This window comes from Maniola hyperantus, chromosome 17 (assembly GCF_902806685.2).
Source record: "Maniola hyperantus chromosome 17, iAphHyp1.2, whole genome shotgun sequence".
Classification (NCBI taxonomy): Eukaryota; Metazoa; Arthropoda; class Insecta; order Lepidoptera; family Nymphalidae; genus Maniola; species Maniola hyperantus.
The window spans coordinates 4,076,419-4,099,628 of record NC_048552.1 but is presented as its reverse complement, the minus strand read 5'-3'; the positions used below and the strand labels follow the sequence as shown (position 1 = coordinate 4,099,628).

Sequence of the window (23,210 nt, the reverse complement as noted above, 5' to 3'; positions counted from 1 at the left end):
TTTAACAATCCTAAATCCACGTGGATGAAGTAGGCATCTGTTAGTTTCGCAGCCGAAATCGGTCTTTCCTCTGTCTTTCTTCGGAGATCAAGCATATTTTAAAAGTCTCTACTCACGTATGAATAGTTGTGCGGATAGCACGGGGTGTGCGTGGCGCGCGCCGGCAGCGGCACGCGGTTGCGCCAACAGGCCAGTCGGGCTGCCACGGCCACCCGCCCCTCGTTTCCGTCGTCTATCGTCACCTGATACCACACGACACACAAAGAGTACAATACGAGTCAAAAACTAATCTACATCGACCTTAAGAAAGAGATAGCGGTTTCGTAGAGCGTTGGCTCCGTCGTTGAGACCGACCAAACGTCACATAGGTATGAGTGACAGAGACAACCACCCCACAAAGCCGAAATCTAAGGGTCGATGTAAAATATTTCTTGCTGACTAATGTACATACTTTTAGGTTAATCATCATCATCATCATCACCGCTCACTACTGAGAACGAGTCTCCACTCAGAATGCTCCGAATTTAATTTAATGATTTTAACTCTGAAAAGAGTGGAATGGAACCCTTAGATATCCCGAAAGCAAAGATCATTAGATATAGGTATTATTTTTCATCTTTAGTGGTGGTAGTATTCAGCGCCGTCTATGAAAATTTTATCGAACGTTGCCTGGAAACTGGAAACTTCCTCATTTGTCGCTTTGCCGCCTGTGGGGAGTCCCCATAAATGTTCTGACGTCTATCGACTGAGTTGTCGGACAAAAATGAGTAAGATAAGATAAAAGATGCAATTGGAGTAGATCTAAGTGCTTACTTACTAGTTGATTATGAAACGGTTTACTAGTGTTGTAAACAGCCAGTAGCAGCAAGTTGGTCCCCGCTATGTCGGTGCCTATCAGCGGCCACTTGCATGGGCTCGGGGTTTGTCAAATAGTTCTGATAAGTTGTTCTATTCTACCTACCAGTTGATTATAAAACGGGTTGTTGACCGGCTTCCCCAAGTTCGTGCAGTTGTTGTACACAGCCAGTAGCAGCAAGTTGGTCCCCGGCACGTCGGTGCCTATCAGTGGCCACTTGCACGGACTCGGAGTCCGTCTCAGCAGTTCCATTGATTTGGGAGTACGCTGCGAATAATGCCGGTATTTGATTAGATCGATCATCATCATCATCATGATCAACCGATCGCCGGAACACGACTGTATACCTACAGGTCTGTTGTGTGTGATGAAGATGTGAAGAAATGCGGATTGGCAGACTTACTTCACACAACTTTGAGACCACTACGGAGAACTCTCAAGTAGTTATGCAGGTTTTCTCACGATGTTTTCCTTCACCGTTAAAGCAGATTGATTAAACATATTTTATTCTAGATTTATGCAATGGCACCACGGAACCCTTGCATTTTAGATAGAATAATTTCATCTTCGCTAGGTACAAGTTTTCATGTAAAGCGTACTCCGAATCGTCCTTTCATTTTTTATTACCAACTTATCTAGTAAAGTATATTCTTCCTTTTAGTCAGATCTTTTGCAGAACGACATCCTTACGTTTAAATAACACCTTATATTTTAAAATGAAAAATAATTTTAAATAGTGAACAAGAAGAAATTAGAGCTACTCATATGGTCTGAGAGCCTCTACGCCGCGTAGAGCGTCGTAGAACGTAGCTCATAGCAGTGAAGTCATTAGTAGACATGCTACGTTTTGGATCTCTTTATTCAATTCCGAATTCCGATGACAATAATATTGTGACTATCTCTACAATCTATACAATATATAAAATTATGACAAACTGACTGACTGATGTATCAACGTACAGGCTCAGCTCAGGTTTTTCAATATAGTTTAGGATTAGAAAAATTCTATCACTAACTTGACAAAATCTATCAATGCGGACGAAGTCGCGTGAAAAAGCTGTTTTAATATATTAATTTTTTTATCTCTATGATCCTTGGATAAAATTAAATCTAAAGAAACAATTTTATTACTGCTACAAGTCGCAGCTACGCCGTAGAGGGTCGTAAGTCGTAGCTCATTAGTCAATGTCATACTACCTATAGTAGCAGCGACCTGGCGCGGCTTCGTTGCTATGGTACGTTAGTACTATTATATTATATTCTGTGGCCAAGGGAATTTCGAAAAATCCAGCCTTCTTTCTTGTCAAGGTATAAAGGGAACCTCTGTACAAAATTTCGGCTTTCTAGGTCCAAGGTTTGGAGAGGTGACGAGTTAGTCAGTGATAGAGTTGGAACTTTTCTTACTATCGTATGAGATGATGTACTGTTTTTCTAATATAACGCGTCCAAACATGTTTCAATACATTTTGTCCACAGAAAATATATTTCTAGCTAAAACGTCACAATATGGCGGACATGATTTTCCTTTCTTAGTTTGGACGCGTTATATTTTGTTTGTATCGCATATCATTACTTACTCATAACGTTTTTTTAATTATTTTCTCTTAGTTTACCTGGAATTCATGGAGCGCTCGCGAGCGGTCGCACGCCGCGAACCTCGTTCTATTGACAAGCACACGAGGGTCGTAGAGGCGTTCATACTTCTCGCGCTCGAAGTCGCGCCTGATGTGCTTCCGACGCTTCTCCTTTTCTGCTTCCGTGTCACTGTTTACGACAGTACCTGGCAATCGAATTAATTATTAGAAAGCCCGTTATTCACTAATGAACAGTGTTAGGCTCTTTTCCGAATCTGAGAGTTCTCGATCCGAAGTAGCCGTTATACGATTTACTTATATTTATGAGGGGTTGCGCACTAGATCCTAATTTCGTTTTCCGATGCAGTGCGAAATGAGCCTAAGAGCTAGCGCGCACCACGGGCCACGCTGCGGTGAGTTGCGATGCGTTTTAAAATCCGTGAATTTGAATTTAAATATATCAAATCCGATGCGGAATTGATTCCGCAGTGCGCGCGCTTCCATATAGTTCTATAGTTCCCAGATTTTGTGGGAAAAAAACGTACGGAAATTTACCGTACCGTAGCTCTTACTGTTGACAGTTCTACCGTGGTAATCGAAAGGGCAGTAAGTTAGATTTTTCCACTGTCCTTTAAATTACAGAACTAGATCTTGATTTCGAGAGCTATGTTTGTACAATGCATAATTAATTATACGCCTCCTGTTCACTTTAGACTAGTTTTGCGCTCACTATATGTCCATAACTATATTATTTCCATGATTAAACTTCTAATATAACACATTGAAGATCAACTTACAAGAAGTTAATATGGTGAGAAGAGTGAAAACGTTTTTGCTGGCATGTATCAGTAGCTGCACAGAGTTCCACACGGATCGAACAATTGAGGGTAGTAACTGAAATCAATACTGAATATTTTACCTTTTAATTACGAAAAAAGTAAGGGCACACGAGTAGATATTATAGTCTATATATCTACTCGTGTGGTAAGGGCGTTTGTGCACTCATTCGTATTTGGTTCTTATCCGTGATTTTTCAAAGTGGTCGTCATACAAATACGTACATTCGATTCGTATTTTTTGATGGATCCGTAAAATCACGGATGAGTGCACAAACGCCCTAAAGGTAACTATTTCATACTTTAACAGACTAACTCGAGGTTTCCATATTTGCGTATTTTTGGTTAGGTTTGTTAATTTATACACTGATTGGTCCACTTATCCGTCGATTAAATATTTTATACGAAACTATATCCGCATGGATGTAAGGTTTATAAAATTTCCAAGGAAACTTTTTGATTTTCCGGTACAAAAAGTAGCTGATATCCTTCTCCGGGATGCAAGCTATCTTTGTAATAGATGATGCCCGCCACTTCGTCCACGTGCATCATTTATGCTAAGTTTTAAAAATCCCTAGGGAACTCTTTGATTTTCCGGGACAGGAAATAGTTTAATGTCCGTCTCTGAGATGCAAGTTATCTCTGTAACTTTCGTCAAAATCGGTCAAACGGATGGCCCGTGAAAAAATTGCAGACAGACAGACACTTATTCACATTTCTAATATTAGTATGGATGAAATGATTTTTTTATATGAGATAAGCTTGCGCTTAACGACAATTATGCCTATAAAAACAACAATGAGGTCTCTAGGCTGGAGCGCGCTTGCCTAAAAGTTGCCTATATCCACTCTTGCCTTGAATTGAGGGTAATAAATCAGTCTCACTCACGGGCGCTGCAGATATGAGTTCTTCCTTAGCAGGTGGAAAGCAAACAGCCTGGTAGTCGTGTACCCAGCGCAGCTTGAAAATATTAGCGTTGAGCAACGCGGACATAACCGCGGGATGTGCGTTAGCTAGGTGCTCTGTGATTGGTTCCTCGGCCTGGGCCTCCTCTACTAGAAGACTATTGGATGAAACTATCCAGCCGCCGTCGTCGATTAGGAGACATGTCCATATTATTCCGTCGCAGTGTGGTTCGCACACGTCCTCTTCTCCTTCTGGACACTATAGGTATTAAACAAAACTAAAAATTTTGGTAATCAGTACCCTTATTATAAATGCGAAAGTGTGTTTGTTTGTTGTTTTGTCCTTCAATCATGTCGCAACGGAGCTACGGATTGACGTGAATTTTTGCATGGATATAGTCAAAGACCTGGAGAGTGACATAGGCTACTCTTTGTCCCGGAAAACCGGGATTTTTAAAAAACTAAATCCACGCGAACGAAGTCGCGGGCATCAGCTAGTACATAATAGTTTTCTTGTAGTTTCCGAAAAAATTCTGTATGATTTCATAACAACTGAATCGTCTCAAAGAGAGGTAAGTACGCGAGAAAATATTATCTTGTACCTAAAGTTATGACAGTAAAGTACTTAGGTAGTTACAAGTTAGTGGTAACACAGTAGGTACTCGTAGTAAGTACACATAGTATGATAAGGTTCCATAGATAACGAAATCTTACATGAAAGTTAGTGTAGCTATTGAGCACGTCGCGCAAGTGCTCCGGGTAGAAGTGGTAGCCGGCCACGCCCACGACGCCCTTGCTGGGGTGTCCGAGCGTGCGCGCCGCTGTCAACCAATACCATCTGTCTCCTAGCTGAAAACAGTCAACTTTTTCTTTTTCTTCTTCTCGAGTCGACGGTCACCTCAAATACGGGTAGCCCAAAAAGCCACAACCGCGATAGCTCGGTCGGTAGCCTCGTCTAGCTCCTCGTTCGTGCAGGTTGTCGGGCACACAGGGCACCCAGTCATGTGCGCAATGGTCTCTCTCGGATGACCGCAGATGCACTCCGTATCATGTCCAGAGATGAAGCCCCACCTCGCTAAGTTTGCCCTAGACTTCCCCACCCCTGCTCTGAGGCGGTTGAGCGACTTTTAGATAGGCAAGCTGAGGTTGTGTCCTTCGGCTAGTCTCTCCTTTACGCTGATGTTCGGGTTTGAGATACTTAGCCGTGACCTCAACATAGCAAGACGCGTAGTTTCAGCGGACTGGTTAAGAGGCTGCTTTCTTCTAAAACTTTTACATAGACACACTACACACTAAGTGAAGCTGGCATTTGATTGAAGAACTTTGGTGATCATTTCATATAGAATGTCTGCTACTAATATTATCATCATCATCATCAACAATCCATCCCTAGCTCAATTGAGCAAGGGTCTCTTTTCAGAATGAGAAGGGTTTGCCCATAGTCCACCACGCTGACTATGAGTGCGGATTGGCAGACTTCATTCACCTTTTGAGAACATTATGGAGAACTCTCAGGCATACAGTTTCCTAACAATGTTTCCTAACAATGTTTCCTTCATCGTTAAAGCAAGTGGTATTCAATTACGTAAAAAGAACATAACTCTGAAAAGTTAGAGGTGTGTGCCACCCGAATAGAGCTTGGTCTATGTCTTAAACTTTTAAGGTCACCAGGCTATCACCGCTCGCACAGAAAGGATATAAATTTAACTAACTGGTGGAGGAGAAGCGTCGCTGTTCCTCAGCACGCGTATAGGCGCGACGGGCACGTGTATCACAAGTCTGTCAGGCGCCGCAGCAGCGCGTCTGTACCACGGCTCCTCAGGTCCGCGCAACCACAGGTTGTGTGCCGGCGGCTCCGCGTGCCGGCTCGTCGCGCTGTACAGCTGCCACCGCGTGAGACCACTTTCTGTTGACAATAGATCATACAGTGCGACAAGGCTCTATTGGCACTTGAATGACATTGACAGGGGGCGCTGTTGGAGCACAAAGGCTTAGACTATTCAAACAAGAACAAAGGGGACACTTGACGACAACGTTAGTTCTGATTTTTGCCACGCGCCAAGATAGCCTTGTCGCAGTGTAGATGTATTGTGCGGCATTTACTAGAGAGATCTGCGCCTGACTCACAAGTCACAACGAAGACGCGACCCCAAAATTAAGTCTGTTTAACACTCTCCTTGCTTCCATTCAACCACGGATATCCTAGTCTTAGCGAGATCGATGGCGCTCGTGAATATCGGGTTTTGTCGGTGAATATAGGTAGGTATATACCTAAGTTTTGAATTTATGAAATGAATTTCACGCAGACTGCCTAATTTAGTGAGAGAAACTTATAAATAAATTTTTTTCTCAGTATTTTAACCAGTAGGGGGAGTCCGGGAGAGTTTAGCAGGTAGGAGACATTAGCCACTGCTCATAGAATCTTTGTGGAACTAGATATTGCGACTTTGCCACACTTCTTAGCCTCCATAGACGCCTCCCACCTCGCTCACGAGATACCGTTTCGATCGGCAGTTTGGTTTAGTAGTGAGAAGTAACTAAAAAATTTCGTGCCGGTAAGTAAATTTTTTAAATTTTCGATATTTGATTTCTGTTTCTTACTGTGAATAGATTCCAGTATATCATTTATATACATCGTAACTGTAATTATCCTAGTAACATTTACGGCAGACAGCTTTTACTTAAGTGTCATAGTTTTTTATAAAAATGTAATAACTGACAGATTTGTGTGGGGTGGGAGACATTAACCTGGAGTCGGGAGGAGACTTTACCCCGGGTAAACTCGCCCGTTGTTTCTCCGGCAATAATATTTTTGTATTACCTCCAGATGTAACCACGATCGTCCTGCCTTCCTTCATTACCTTCATCATCTACTGTACAACGTCAGTCAGAGCCTTCAACATCAGCATTAGTATTCATGAATCTATCTGCGGCGGCTAGAGCCAATTCACCATCAATTTTGACTGAGGAAAAAATCTGAGCAACCAATTGCAATATTAAGACAATCAGAAGAGGTAGCTTCTACATCTCAAAATCTGGATGTGACAACGGTAGATTCTGATTTACGACATAGACCGAAAATAGTTGTACCACAAATGATTCGTTCAATTCCAAAGGCTGCTCCTTCGTCGTGGTAGACAGCCCAGAAAAACTAAAATTTTTAAAAAAAACGCCAGAAAAACTAGACCTAGATGATGATATAGATGATTATGCACCAAAAAATAAGAAAATTAAAATAACTTAAAAAACAAAAAGGTAAAGCGAAAAGAAAGAGACAGTAAAAAGACCATTGAAAAGACAAGTTTTACAGTCAAGTGACGGTTAGACAGACCCTGACGAAGAACCCAAGCATGATAATAGCTCTGATAGTCCATGGGATGAAGTAGGAGATGAAATTGATAATTGGTTTTGTTTCAGATGTGCAGAAGAGAAAGTTATAAACATGAGACTTATGACCATGAAATCCGTTGGACTGTCCAAATATGATAAAGACATGATGAGGAGCAGTTTATTTGTATTAATTGCTCCAATCAAAAAAGGAATTCTCATTTACTACAAAATACTATGTGTCATATTTGTATGATTAATTTTTTTTATAGAATTATAATTTGTAATGATTATTTTGCTTATTTTTGTACCCGGGTAAAGGCTCCCCACTTGGGGGGTCAAGTCTCCCACCCAGGTGGGAGATATTAGCCGAATGTCACTTTGGTAGAAATCGTTAATTACTCATAAACTATTACTTATGTATCAAACTTTATTAAGAGAAAATATAGCTAAATAGTGCAGCTTAAGATACAATTTATAGAAAATAGCGATTTTTTAGTATATAAAGATTTATGAGCATTTTAGTGGAAGGCGGGTATACTCTCCCGGACTCCCCCTACCTAATCCTAAGTACTTACTAATTGACTAGTAAGTAGGTAGTAGTACTTAGTAGAATGTATAAGGTGTTCGAGTGGGTAACCGAAAAATGTAGAACAAAAAGTTTTGAAGCCGGCAGGTTGGTATAGAGAGAAATTCCGGATTTAAATTTTATGTAAATTAGGATATGGATTTTGAAAGTATCTAATTACTTACTATTCGAATTGAATTTTAAAAGTCAATGCAATAAGTAGTTTCAAAGTTACCGCTGGCAAAGAATGCTACAGTCGAGCCGAGCTGGCAGGCAGAGCAAGTTTCTTCGGCGTCTTCGTTCTGCATCCAGCGATATGTTGCCACCGCCTCCTTGCTCAGTCGCACCATCAACTCTTCATTACCTAAGCAGGGCAAATTAGTCTTTGGCTGAGATCTGTAGAATTATGAGACGTAATTATGTCGCGTTTTAACTTTTGAGCAAAGACAAAGTACGCTCTGTAAATCTCAGCCTTAGTGCATGTTCAATTACATTACAAATTACAACTCACAGCGCAGGAAGTTAAGCATACACGCCCCGCGATCTATAAGTTCATTAGTCCATACAAAATGACTTTTCACGTGGGTCAACTTTCATGTCAAAAGTACGGTTTGATTTATCCTGCAAAATGTCTTAAAATACGACTGTAGTACGCAACCCTCAGTGCGCAAGTCTGACTCGCACTTGGCTGGGTTTTTCATAGATAAGTACAGTGTGAGCACTGAGCAGTGGCCACCTTGAAAATAATCAAAGTCAAAGTAAAATCATTGTACATTTTTTGATTGTCATTTGTTGGATTTGTAAGATGATAATGTAATGGTGTCGATGATTAGTAGACTACCAAAAACAGTTCACAGACCTTTTATTAGATTTTTTTCTAGATTAGGGGCATGAGTTGACTTTTTTAAACTAAATTGGGCCGTCTGATTTGATTGTATCTTGGAAAAAAAACATTTTCGGAGAAGCAGATATTTTTATTAAGTAAGTAGGTGTTTATCAATCAATAACAGCTGATAACCAAGTAACATTTAAAAATTTCTTTAGCCAATTAGGTCTACGCCTACGTAAAGATGTATATCATCGAAGATAAGTAACGATTGCCCAGATCGTTATAAAGGTATGATAATATAAGGATGATCGATAAGTTATCTAGCCATTAGGCATCGAAGTATAAGGGGATATGAATGTTATCTATATGTTCTTGTTCTGTAAACGTCATACTTGTTGTGATTGATTGATATATACGAGTATAAGTGCGTGTTGCGGAAACAATAGTGTCTGACCGAATCTTCGCCTTCGGCCACCTTCGGCCAAAAATCTCCTTTGACCAAATCTTCGGCTTCATTGAAAATAGCCGAAGTTATAATCATGTCTAACCGAACCGCTAAGATTTGGAACACTCTTCCAGCATCAGTTTTCCCCTCCAATTATAATATGGGTACCTTCAAGTCAAAAGTCATGAATAGGCATCTTCTAGCAAGCGCGCTCCATCTTAGGCAGCATCATTACTTGCCACCAGGTCTGATTGCAGTCAAGCGCTGTCTATAAATTTATAAAAAAAGTTTCATTATTCAGATTCTGATTACTCTGATGGACAAACATTAATAATAGATAGCTATTATGACGTAGGCATCCGCTAAGAAAGGATTTTTGAAAATTCAACCCCTAAGGGGGTGAAAGTGTAGTCCACACGGATGAAGTCGCGAGCATCAGCTAGTTACATTATAAGTAAGTACATATTTAAAGATGTAATTACATTGATAAGTTTGCTCTCGCACGGTGGGCTTGATCGGCGTAAACAAATGTGTAATTTTCCTCATAGGAAAATTAGTTTCGTTTTTCCGCCTCTCAATGAAATGCAGCACCTCGTCCTCTCGTCGTTCGAAGTGGGGGTCCACGTGTTGGCAATACAACCTAAAAATTTGAAATAACTTTTATGGTTCAGCTCCACTCGGGATTCGGAAATGAATTAGTGATAATATATCGAGAATTGTGTGGCCGGCGGCACTCGTAACTTTCCGTACATTCGCGCTAGCCCTGAATGGTTGGCGCGAATATAGATTTTTCTGAATCCCGCGAGAACTCTTTGTTTTGCTGGGAAATATCTAATACTGCGAAACAAATCTGCGAAGTACTACAACAAAGATGCAGGTAAGTACTATTCGTTGTCACAGAATGTAACGTCTGATATTAGACGGCCGGCTGATTTATTACCAAACTTATGAAAAACTAGCTGATGCCCGCGGCTTCGCCCCCGTGGATTTAGGTTTTTAAAAACCCCGTGGGAACTTTTGATTTTCCAGGACAAAAGTATCCTATCCGTAGTAGCCTGTTCCCGAGATGCAACATATCTCAATACCGAATTTCGTAAAAACATTTAAACGCAAATAGTAAGTATAGCCGTACCATTAATGTAGCTTGGGATTGGCAGAACTCTGACTAGGTGGACAGGCGACATCAAACGAGTCCTACAAGACCGTTGAATATAGGCCGTGCGAGACTGTGGCGTGTGAAAGTATTTTGCCACAAGTTTACCAAACCCCTCAATGTAATGGCAATGTACCCATTTTTAGGGTTCCGTACCTCAAAAGGAAAAACAGAACCCTTATAGGATCACTTTGTTGTCTATATCTGTCTGTCTGTCAAGAAACCTACAGGGTACTTCCCGTTGACCTAGAATCATTAAATTTGGCAGGTAGGTAGATCTTATAGCTGACATTTGGGGAAAAATCTGAAAACCGTGAATTTAGGGTTGCATCAAACAAACAAAAAATTGTGGTCATAAACTAATTATTAGTATTTTCAATTTTCTAAGTGAGATAACTATATCAAGTGGGGTACCATATGAAAGGTCTTCACTTGTGCATTCTAAAACAGATTTTTATTTATTTTTATGTATCATAGTTTTTGAATTATCGTGCAATATGTCGAAAAAATACGACTGTAGTACGGAACCCTCATTGCGCGAGCCTGACTCGCACTTGGCCGGTTTTTTTTAAACTAACCAGTCCGGATGCACTGAAAACTCAGTAGTATTTAAAGCCTTCCACGCTTCTTCAGCCACCTTTTGCGTGAACGCTCCATCAGGAACTGCGTGCTTCGTGTTATATTTCGGCAAAGATGCCACCACAGTGTAGTGGTTCATTACGCGCTTCCAGAAATAGTCCTTTTTCTCTAAGAGTATTCGCATTCCTCCTTCAAATATACTTTTAGCTTCCATCGTCTTGTGACCGCTTGGATGGTCGATTACTACACTGTTTCTAAACTGAAAAAAAGCTTTATATACTTAATTTAGAGAAGTTCTTTTATATTCATATGCAAATATGAAAAAATATAAAAAGTTGATAGATAATTTTCACTTAGTAAAAATTAATTATCAGTCATAATCTTCTGTCGTAAGATTACTTTATTCAGGGATTAAAACAGAACATACACGTATCAGGAAACATAACGAGTAGGTATACTTATATATTTTTTAAATTTTATTGAGAATTCTCGTAAATGAATTTATTTTAAATTATGATTTTATTCATTAAAATAACGAAAATATTTTATTTATTTGTACTTAATATGAATATTTAACATAAGAAAATCACATACATCCAACCATTCCTGAGGATAGTTACGTGGTAAATGATCTTTGGCGGGCTGCTCTACATCAAGGAAATCGACAGTGCGGTATCCTGGCCTCAAGATATCCCCGTCGAACTGAAATAGTAAGATCTTTAAAAATATTGGTATCACAATACTTATACCATTACACACATATTATATACTTTTCCATTCCATTACATAGGAAATATTATATTGAATATGAAATGCATTAAACCTAAACAAATATTTTAAAATTTTTAGGTTTCGAAGTGGCTTTCAGTTGTAGTTTTTCTGTTGGTCATAATATTTATTATGTAGGTAGGTAGCGAATATGAAAAAAGATATGAAAATATCTATCTAGGTAATCATATAACCTGCTTTTTAGGTATATGTATATAAGTACATAATAGTAGTTATAAAGGACGAGTTTGATATGAAAATGGAGTAACTTATTACAATAATAAATAGGTATGATGCACGCGGCTTCGCCCGCGTGGAAATAGCCATGTTTAATGCCGCGGGAACTCTTTGATTTTCCAGGATTAAAATGTCCTTCCTCAGGATGTAAGATATCTCTGTACCAATTTCCGTCAAAGTTGGTAAACACGGATGGGCCGTGAAATGATGAAGAGCGCCATATTTAGGTGCGCGGACAAAACGCAAAAAAGATTTCGCTCGATTAGTATCGCGTATTGCCTATCATATTGTGCCTACCTATATTCTAACCAATATTTTGACGACTGACGAATTTGACGACCATCCTGACGCAGAGGTGAGCGCAAGATATGACCTTATTATCGGGTTCGATTTCCGGCAGGAGAAATTTTATAATTTCTAAATTTTCTCTAATCTGGTCTGGTCTGTGGGAGGCTCCGGCCGTGGCTAGTTACCACCCTACTGGCAAATTCATGCCGCCAAGCAATTTAGCGTTCCGTTACGATGCCGTGTAGAAACAATGTGGGTATGGATTTAATAAAAAACTGCCATACCCCTTCCAGGGTAGCCCGCTCCGATTGCAATTAAAGGCTTTAACTTGTAATACTTATCTGAATAAATAAAAATATATAAACTACAGTACGTAGCCAAAAGTGATGAACATCGATCTTTAGAAGTAGATAGGAGGTTTGTAGAGCACTGTCTCGGTCGTTGAAACCGCCAAAACGTCATATGGGTATAAGTGACAGAGACAACACTCTACAAACCTGAAATGTCATTCTAAAGGCCGATGTTCATCACTTTCGGCCGCTTACTGTGACTCGATGATCCTCGTCGATACTTACGACTGGCTTGGAGTTTTCGTGGGTTACGATATTGCCGCGATGATCCACTATAAATAATGATCCTCCTGCTCCGACCTTTAAAAAAAATTACATTAGGTACCTACCTATTTTGATAATCAGATTTTATTACTAAGTGACATATCATATGGTTTTTCAGCCTCAGATTCAATCATTTGTTTTGTTACAGAAAAATCGAATAGGCACTTAGGTATATAACGCGTAGAATTACAACACATTTTTGCCTAAGTATTTAAAACAAAAGTAGATACGTCTTAATTAATTTTATCATTACGTAAAAGTAGGTAGGCATAGGTAAGTAGGAACGTTATCGCCAAGATTACTTGTGATAAACCCTTTGAAGAGGAAGATGACGTCATTAGGGTCACGATGTTGATTTTAAATATACCTAGTTTCTATTATTGATTATGTGCGCATGAGAGTAGCGCATAGCATGCAGCGTAGATTTGTAAATTGTATAGGGCATTGTCTCTGTCCTTGAGACCGACAAAACTTCACATAGATACCTATAGTACCAAAGACAACGCTCTACAAAGCCGAAATGTCTATATAATGTTCTAAAGGTCGATGTACATTATTTTCTGCCACTTGCTGTATACCTACTATACTAGTAAGACCAACGCTGAATTCGAATAAGTACTATTGAAATAATATTAGAGCGAGTTCTTTGCGGTGAGCACATTCACAATTTTTAGGGTTCCGTGCCTCAAAAGGAAAAACGGAATCCTTATAGGATCACTTTGTTGTCTGTCTGTCTGTCTGTTTGTCAAGAAACCTACAGGGTACTTCCCGTTGACCTAGAATCATGAAATTTGGCAGGTAGGTAGGTCTTATAGCAGACATTAGGGGAAAAATCTGAAAACCGTGAATTTGTGGTTAAATCACACAAAAAAGATTAAATTGTGGTCATGAACTAAAATTAGTATTTTCAATATTTGAAGTAAGATAACTATATCAAGTGGGGTATCATATGAAAGGGCTTTATCTGTGGATTCTAGAACAGATTTTTATTTATTTTTAAGCATCATGGTTTTTGAATTATCATGCAAAATGTCGAAAAAATAGGACTTTTGTACGCAACCCTCGTTGCGCGAGCCTGACTCGCACTTGGCCGGTTTTTATATTACTTTTTACTCGACTGTGGCGAAGCCCAATGGAGGATTATGTGTTTAATGCGTTACTTTTATACGCTTCTAGGGACGTCTTTTCCTACTTACCAAATGATAGGGAAGTATCAGCTTGAGATGGTCGATTGGTATGTCAACTCCCGCTACGCCCAAAAGTCGGTTAACAGGATACTGAAAATTATAAGTTTTATTACTCAACTTTTTTTTGATATCAAGGAACTAGTCACGCAATCCTACGCTGGATAGGTATTTTACAAGTCCGGATTCTGTTATCGTAAGTACCTATCAAATTTATACTGTTTAAAAATGATTAATCCATTTTGTTGACTACTTTGCCTGAAGATTTGCTCACATATTTACTCGCTTTCCTGTAGGTACTTAAACTGATAAGAAAGGTAGGAATTATTTCATTTGTGATGTTTTAAATGCGGTTGTTCATAAGATGATAAGTAAAAAAATTTTTACAAAAAAAATAAAAACCGACTTCAATACACAAACACTAAAAATTGAAAATAATTTAATTTATTACCGAATATATTATGTATACAAGAGTTGATATAGTTCCATAATAATATTTTTTGGGGTCGGTGCCAATGAGGTGCCATTGTGGAGTCTCATAAAAATTCGAAGTCTAGACGATTCGCGCAGCTGAAGCTAATTGGCACCGACCCCAAAAAATATTATTATGGAACTATATCAACTCTTGTACACATAATATATTCGGTAATAAATTAAATTATTTTTCAATTTTTAGTGTTTGTGTATCGAAGTCGTTTTTTTTTTTTTTGTAAAAAAAATTAATTTCACAATTTTTAGTGGCCCCATGGTATATAAATATGCTATGCCTGGTTAAAAATCTACTGTTTACTAAGCTATTACACTGATCGCGAGCAATTTACTCTTATCCGTTGAGGAGTTCCATTATCTATCTTCGAAGATGTTCATCAGATCTTCACCAAATTTAAATGGGACCAACTTTGAAGTATACCCTTTCAAACAAAAAAAGAATTTTCAAAATCGGTCCAGGCGTCTTTGAGTAATCGGGGAACATACAAAAAAAAAAAAAAAAAAGATTCCGACGAATTGAGAACCTCCTCCTTTTTTTGAAGTCGGTTAAAAAGAGTAACGGGACTGTAACGGACTGGGCGTTGGTGGCGCTGGTTTGGAAATGCCTGTTCAGCTGTAGACGTACTCTGAAATGGTGATGATGAATATGATGAATGATAAAATGATAACCATACTAATATTGTCATCATCATCCACAGCCCATATTATTGCCACAGAAAGGAGTTGTGGTACGAAGTGAAAATAACATGAATTTTATATACCTAAATTAAGTCTTTAAATAAAATGGCTCCAATATACCTACATTGGCCTAATGTGTACGGCGAGTAACTACTGGTCAACGTGTGAACGCTATTACGAATTGCGCTAAATTATTTTGATGTTTGTCCAAAACACAAAACCCAAACACAAAAAGCAAAAAGCAAAAAAAACTGCCATATCCCTTCCAAGTTAGACGGCATCCATCTTAGATTACATCATCACTTACTACGAGGTGAGATAGCAATCAAGGGCTAAGTTGTATCTGAATTTTAAAAAAACCTACTCGGCAAACCGGTCAGGAACATGCCGCACGCGACTAACTCTTCATTCAAGGTTCACCGAGAGCATTTGCCGAGCTTGTTTGGCCAAGGTGTACAAGGCTCTTAAGGGATTAAAGTATAAAATTTGGATTAAAATTATTGCTTCTTATCGAAAATCCTTAAATCCGATAAAGAACACTAACGTAGTTTCGGTGCTACATCCATTAACATCTAGTAAAGGTACCCAGTTGTCATGCGCAGTAAATTTAACTTTTTATTGTTTTACTAGCTGATGCCCGCGACTTCGTACGCGTGGATTTAGGTTTTAAAAAATCCCGTGGGAACTCTTTGATTTTCCGAGATAAAAAGTAGCCTATTTCACTCTCCAGGTCTTAAACTATACCCATGAAAAAATCACGTTGATCCGTTGCTCCGTTGCGACGTGATTGAAGAACAAACCAACAAACAAACACTTTCGCATTCATAATAGGGATAGTGATTATTTCAACACAAAAGTTTCAACCTAATTCAATCTCTAGAAAATTAGAAAATATTTGGACTGTACGTTACCGTTCTGGTAGAATTCCTTTGTTTTTCCTGAAATTAAATAGATAACGATAAGTAAATAATTAATTCAAGTGATTGATTAGGTAATACTGCGAAGGAAGTGACTAATACCTGCTATACATGATGAAAACAGATATTCTTGCGTATATAAATATCTACATCTATGTTTAATAAAATATTATTAGTAAGTAGCCACATAGGTACCTATTCTCTTGCATAGCGCTATGGCCTACCCTACTTAATAAGTGCCTCTCTTTTTATCGCTTACTTAACTCTTATCTCTTTATTAATAGGTATAATCATGTATTAGCTTAAGTCAAGAATTTTAAGTATAGTAGTGGAAAACTGTACTTATCTATTTACCTACTTACTTAATCTTTAAAAAATATGTCTTACCTCTTCAAGTACTATTGTAATATTCTGAAAAGAAAGAAAAACTGTCATTCATTTTGTTTGCATACTTAAGTCTTTAAATATTTTTACAGCAATAAGATTAAGTTTAAGATTTATAACATTTCTGAGAACTTTATCGCCTGACAAAGATTACCTAAGTACACCGCGCCGGTACAAAACAACAATAAATTGAATAATTAGGTACTTGGCTTGGATTATGTTGTTATGCTTTTACTGTCTAATCTAAATATATAAAACTAGCTTATGTTCGCGACTTCGTCCGCGTGGACTACACAAATTTCAAACCCCTAATTCACCCCCTTAGGAGTTGAATTTACAAAAATCCTTTCTTAGCGGATGCCTACGTCATAATAGCTATCTGTATGCCAAATTTCAGCCCGATCCATCCAGTAGTTTGAGCTGTGCGTTGATAGACCAGTCAGTCAGTCAGTCACCTTTTCCTTCTGACTGACTGACTGACGGACTGATCTATCAACGCACAGCTCAAACTACTGGACGGATCGGGCTGAAATTTGGCATGCAGCTATTATGACGTAGACATCTGCTAAGAAAGGATTTTTGAAAATTCAACCCATAAGGGGCTAAAATAGGGGTCTGAAATTTATTTGTGTAGTTCATGCGGACGAAGTCGCGGGGACCTAGTTATAAATAATAAGACACCGACAAAATTCTTCAAGGAACAACAATGAATACGGTACCTACAATATATAGCGTGCTAACCGCTACTAAATTCAAAGGAAAAGCAAGTAACCATGCAAGCAATACGCACTACCATATAAATCCTCTTTTTAGTATTCCGTTGTCTGAATGAAAAATCGAAACCTTTATAGGATCCTGTCCGTCTGTCACAACCATTTTGCTCCGAATGTACTGGACCGATTAAGTTAAAATTTGGTACATTTTTGCGTCCCAAACACGGACATGTGTCGTCGTAATTGTTTTACTTATAAAGTATGAATTTTGAATATCTCTCCACGTGTATTCAACTCGCCCTTGTCCAGTTTTTTTTCAGCGGAAGAAAATTCTCAAAATCTCTAAAGCACGCACTGCGCACTATTACCTACAAATTCATAACTGCAAGAATTTTTAATTATTAATACTTTACTGCACAGTGCACACATACTTAAATAAACACATCGACAAACATACAAGTATCTTATCAAATAGCTGCAGCGTACAAAGGCTTCTTAATTTCTTTTAATTTTTTTTTTGAATATCCTAGTGGGTAATAGCAAGTTACTTAGATAAAGCTATCAAAGAAGATAAAGCTTGTTGTTCCTTAGGTATCGTGGGGACTTCCGCGCAGCAACGCATCGCCTCTATCCAACGACTTACTTCAACAGTGGTGCTGTCGAAGGCGGGCACTGAAACGCTGACTTGTAGCCTGTAGTTTATATCTTCACTCTCGTAATATTGGCCATATCTTTCCTACAAAAAATATTTCACTTCTATTTTTATATACAAACATAGTTTGCATTAAGTACTATTTATGCTAGCAGGTGCTAATTATAAGGTAACATACGATATAAAGCCTTTCAATATAATATGCTGAGGTTGGCCACCGAGCTTTTCTGCGTGATCAGAAATGAGGAGATCTATAGGAGAACCAGAGTAACCGACATAGCTCAACGGGTTGCAAAGCTGAAGGGGGAAAAGGGCACATAGATAACCGATAGACGTTGCGGTCCCAGTCTCCCAAGGTATGCACTAGAATGGTGAACTCGAACCAGAATTCGCAGTATTGGCAGATCCCTCATTAGGTGGACAGACGAAATTAAACCAGTCGCAGATAGTTGTTGGATTCGGGCGGCGGCGCTAGACCATGGCTTACAAGTCTTTACAAGAGACCTATTTCTAGCAGGAAGCTGTGATGGCTTAGTGGTTAGGGGAAGCTGTGATAGCCCAGTGGTTAGGACGTCCACCTTCTAATCGGAGGTCGTGGGTTCGATCCCGGGCACACACGTCTAACTTTTCGGAGTTATGTGCGTTTTAAGTAATTAAATATCACGTGCTTTAACAGTGAAGGAAAACATCGTGAAGGAGAGCTGGAGCTGGAGCTGGAGCCGGAGCTGGAGAGCTCCTCCATAATGTTCTCAGGTGTGTGAAGTCTACCAATCGCGCTTGGCCAGCGTGGTAGACTATGGCCAAACCCTTCTCACTCTGATAGGAGACCTGTGCTCTGCAGTGAGCCGGCGATGGGTTGATCATGATGATCTCCAGCAGTGGATGTTTCTCGGTTGACGATTATAATAATTGACAAAGCACTGACCAGTTTTCGCATATGCAGATAGTCTCCGTACTGGCGAGCGGTGGTCAGGAACTGGTCTTTGTTCTTCCTCAACTCGCTGTAGCGGTAAACTTGTTCCGCGTTTTCCTTCTGTTGCCAGTAATATTCACTTCGGCGCGGATCCTGTGTGAAAATTTTATATCGTTTATTTTCTTTGCTCATCGATAAAATAATTATTGTGCTTTGTTTTCTTGATTTTAAGTATTTCGCACTACATGGGACATACCTAATAGACTACAGAAGTCCAAAGGCCTTTTCGTTCCCTCCGTGGCTCGGCGAGCACGTTAAATCGAGTACCGGGATCGAGTATCAGTAACGGTAATAAACGTAAAACTTTCAAATCTTCGTTCTTTTATAAAGTTGAGTGTTTGGAGAAGGATCTGAGAACCCATTGCAATACTATCCCAAGAAAGCTCTTAGATTTCCTAGGTACCATTATGAAATTAATGGGAAGGAATCACGACTCTCAGCAATTAGGAATACGGTGCAGAGAAAGAGAGATTCATATAAGAATCATTTCGATCACGTTTTTAAACATCAGACATCATTTATTTAATAGTATATTTGTATGAAGTTATACCCATACAGAGAAACACCGGTTGCAATTTTGTTTTATAAGCTCTAAGAAGCTGTGGTAGCCTAGTGGTTAGGACGTCCGCCTTCCAATCGGAGGTCGGGGGTTCGATCCCGGGCACGCACCTCTAACTTTCCGGAGTTATGTGCGTTTTTAAGTAGGTAATTAAAATATCACTTGCTTTAACGGTTAAGGAAAACATCGTGAGGAAACCTGCATGCCTGAGAGTTCTCCATAATGTTCTCAAAGGTTTGTGAAGTCTGCCAATCCGCACTTGGCCAGCGTGGCAGACTATGGCCAAAACCCTTCTCATTCTGAGAGGAGACATGTGCTGTAGTGAGCCGGTGATGGGTTGATCATGAAAGTATTACGCCTCCTGCGCACTGAGCGACCACGGTCGCGGTCGCGTAGTGTGCGTTGGTGAATATAATAACGTAACGTATTTCTCGCTGTGAGCATGGTCGCGGGCGTGTCACCCAGTGCGCGGGAGGTGTTCAGGCGAGAGTGTTTACAGAAGAAGAGACACATAGCTACCTCAACATTGGCATAAACGTCGCTGTACACCCGCGGCCTGCGCTTCCGCTGCGCTACCAAGGGCCGCTCCATCACTCGCAGGATGTTCATCACTTGTTCGGTGACGTCAGCATGCGTGATCAGCTTGGCGAAGTAACCGTCTCGGTCACAGGTCACCAAGTCGCCAAACAAGTGCGTGTCGTCTCGCAAACCATTGGGATCGTGTAGCCACAGTATGAACAGCCTATGAACAAAACCCAGTATCATTTTAAACTAGCTATACAATTGGGTATTTGACTTCAAAAATAAATTATTTTTCAGTGATTATTAAATAAACGAGTCTTCCAAAATAGGTAAAATCCACGTCCTTTATTAGTTTTAAGTGTAATAACCATTTTAAATTATTGATTAAACTAAAAAAGTACGTCATTATGATGTGACGTCACATTACAGTATTTCATAGAATATCGCATACCATACTGATTGCGTGTTTTGACGTTTGATAAAAAGTTACTGATTTGACTTAATGTAAAATACCGTATTTAATAAAAATTTGGATAAAGGATAAGGTCGGCTGTCAATTTTTTAAATTCATAGATTAGCGTTTGGCTGCAATCAGACTTGCTCGTAAACTGTGATAATGCAGCCTAAGATGCTTAGATGCCTTTTCACTCTTGACTTGAAGGCAGCCTTATTAAAATTGGTCGGATCCGAATCTAATTCAGACAAATGTTATCTACTCGTGTTGCAGTGTGTCGGTCTGTCAGTACCTTTTCACGGCTCATGCGCTTAACCGATTTTGACGGGTACAGAGATAACTTGCATCCCAGAGACGGACATAGACTTTTACTCCTATAAATTCAAATAAATAATAATAATTCTTGATGGATGGAGTTTTTGATGATTTCCTTGACGGGTGTTAAGACATACAACGGACGGACAATAGGACAACGTAATGATCCTATAAGGTTTCCTTTTTGCCTTGGATGTTCGGAACCCTAAAAATGTTGCAATGTCATCGTACCTTATGCTACCCTCTGGATCTAATTGGTGCATCAATTCAGTATAGTTGGCATAGAGGCTGTCCGTGATCACGACGATCGCTTGCTGACACGAAGGAGGCCTGTCGGTTGCTTCCCGTTGTTTCTTTAACATCTGCACGGAGTACTGCAGCACGTCTGACATCCACGTCTCATTGGTCGTTACGTATTCCTTCAGCTGAGCCATCATTGCAGCTGTGTTCACGTGATTGGCCTGAGAAGTTCAACAGAGAAGAGTATCAAGAAGAGTACAAAATCCGACACGAAAATCCATATCCATACTAAATTATTATAAATGCAAAAGTATGGCTGTTAGTCTGTCTGCTAGCTTTTCATGGACTATCGGTTTAATTGATTTTGACGAAATTTGGGAATAGCTTGCATTTCGGGATAAACTACTTTTGATTCCGAAAAATCAAAGTGTTTACACGGGATTTTTGAAAAACGTAAAATGCTCACTCATGGATGAAGTTTCGGGTCCAATCTTTTAGATGTAGATAGACAGATTAGAGAAAATCAAAAAGTTTCCACGGGTGTAAAAACCTACATCTATCGTCGGACCTACGCCTGATCTCTCTCCGGTCGTGTCGGATTTGCTCTCCCATCGGACTATGAGGGAAAGGGAATAGACAGTGCACATATTGGCTAATCTGTGGAGATTGGCCGCTGTAGCCAAAGAAGACCGACCAATTTTGGGCACAGTCTTGCTATAGAAGAAAAAAATTGGAAAAAATTTATTTTATAATAAACCAAAATCACAAAAAATAATTTGAGTTTACAGTATGTCTGTGTTTTTGTCAAGATTATTACTATAATAATAGGTGTGTAATGTACCTAAGTAATAATAAAAAGCTTACTTATATTTTATTATTTTAAACTGCTAATAAAGAACAACAAATAATATTATAAGCCTGGGTAATTAATGTACCTACCTACATAAGACAAAAATGCGTATTGAGGTGTGATATTTAGGTAGGTTGTTTCTATATTAAAACGAGTTACACGTATCCGTTTGTATGTGCGAATGAAGTGAAACTTCTTCGTTTTTACAGTGTCGGATTATCTTTGATATGGTGCTCTGACTATTCGTATTGTCTATGCTACGGCGCCCGGTAGGCCTACGACACACGGGAACACGGGCTTCGTTCCTCGTAGCAACTCTGCCCACGCGCAGCTTTGAGGTCCGCGTTATTGCAGACGGCTTTTTCATTTCACACTGTATAACCGCCGAGTTTCGCTTTTTTATTTATTTATTTTTATTTTTATTATTCATGTACCAAAAATTGTAGTTACAAAGTAATAAGTAGTAAGTTTATGTTTTTTTTTCAGATACAAGTTAGCCCTTGACTGCAACCCATGCCCCTTTGGTTTCTACACGGCATCGTACCGGAACGCTAAATCACTTGGGGGCACGGCTTTGCCGGTAGGGTGGTAACTAGCCACGGCCGAAGCCTGCCACCAGACCAGACCAGAAATTTAGAAATTATAAAATTCCAAAGCCCTGCCGGGAATCGAACCCGGGACCTCCCATGATAAGCTAATTATTATCGGCATTTCCTCTCTGTCGCAAATGTACCCTTTTATCTTTGTGTATAATATGCATTTTTTATTATAAGGTATATAAATTATATCTGGATCTTGAGTATATAAATATACCTAGCCATTCAATTTATTAAGAGATATAATATTATTAATGTCGGAAGATAAAAAAAATTACAAATATCTTAATCGATAGATCGGATCTCCTTCAATAACCATTTCGATGGGTTGTACAATCGTCATATTAATATATATATGCAAATTATCAATTTTTGATAGACTGTCATCAATTATTTTTGTAGGAAGTGATATAATCTTACATGTTGTACTTAATTATAGTCTCAGATACCACACAATATGCAACAAATGCGCGACAAAATGATGAATTATTAAAGAAATAATACCTTTTTTATAAAGAAAAAACACTAAGCAGCAGGATTTAATGGCGTCGACCTATATAGCAGGATATTTTTAAAAAATAAGTAAAAAGAGTAAAAATTTGGGCCTTTTTTATCAAAAAATAAAAATCTTTGAGTCCGTATCACTTTAAAACTACATACCTACTATATTTAGAGAAATCTGGAACACCACAGCCACAGATATTA

General features: G+C 39.1%; 1 protein-coding gene across 5 annotated transcripts in view; it reads right to left on the bottom strand.

The window, feature by feature from the left end:
• LOC117990240 (voltage-dependent calcium channel subunit alpha-2/delta-3-like) overlaps window positions 1–23,210 on the bottom strand; it is a 28,136-nt gene that overhangs the window by 581 nt on the left and 4,345 nt on the right. For 4 of the 5 annotated variants that reach the window (XM_034977703.2, XM_069504222.1, XM_069504223.1 and 1 more), the window contains 19 exons: window positions 21,051–21,280; window positions 20,048–20,270; window positions 18,922–19,062; window positions 17,988–18,080; window positions 16,635–16,658; window positions 16,242–16,268; window positions 14,176–14,256; window positions 12,941–13,015; window positions 11,667–11,774; window positions 11,072–11,331; window positions 9,823–9,980; window positions 8,302–8,430; window positions 5,884–6,077; window positions 4,886–5,020; window positions 4,155–4,430; window positions 3,228–3,324; window positions 2,470–2,636; window positions 962–1,123; window positions 117–242 (listed from right to left, as the gene is read on the bottom strand). In XM_034977703.2, the coding sequence (XP_034833594.1) occupies window positions 117–242; window positions 962–1,123; window positions 2,470–2,636; window positions 3,228–3,324; window positions 4,155–4,430; window positions 4,886–5,020; window positions 5,884–6,077; window positions 8,302–8,430; window positions 9,823–9,980; window positions 11,072–11,331; window positions 11,667–11,774; window positions 12,941–13,015; window positions 14,176–14,256; window positions 16,242–16,268; window positions 16,635–16,658; window positions 17,988–18,080; window positions 18,922–19,062; window positions 20,048–20,270; window positions 21,051–21,280 (2,706 nt within the window). The remainder of the gene's footprint in view (window positions 1–116; window positions 243–961; window positions 1,124–2,469; window positions 2,637–3,227; window positions 3,325–4,154; window positions 4,431–4,885; window positions 5,021–5,883; window positions 6,078–8,301; window positions 8,431–9,822; window positions 9,981–11,071; window positions 11,332–11,666; window positions 11,775–12,940; window positions 13,016–14,175; window positions 14,257–16,241; window positions 16,269–16,634; window positions 16,659–17,987; window positions 18,081–18,921; window positions 19,063–20,047; window positions 20,271–21,050; window positions 21,281–23,210) is intronic. The other variant, XM_069504221.1, reaches the window with a different exon arrangement.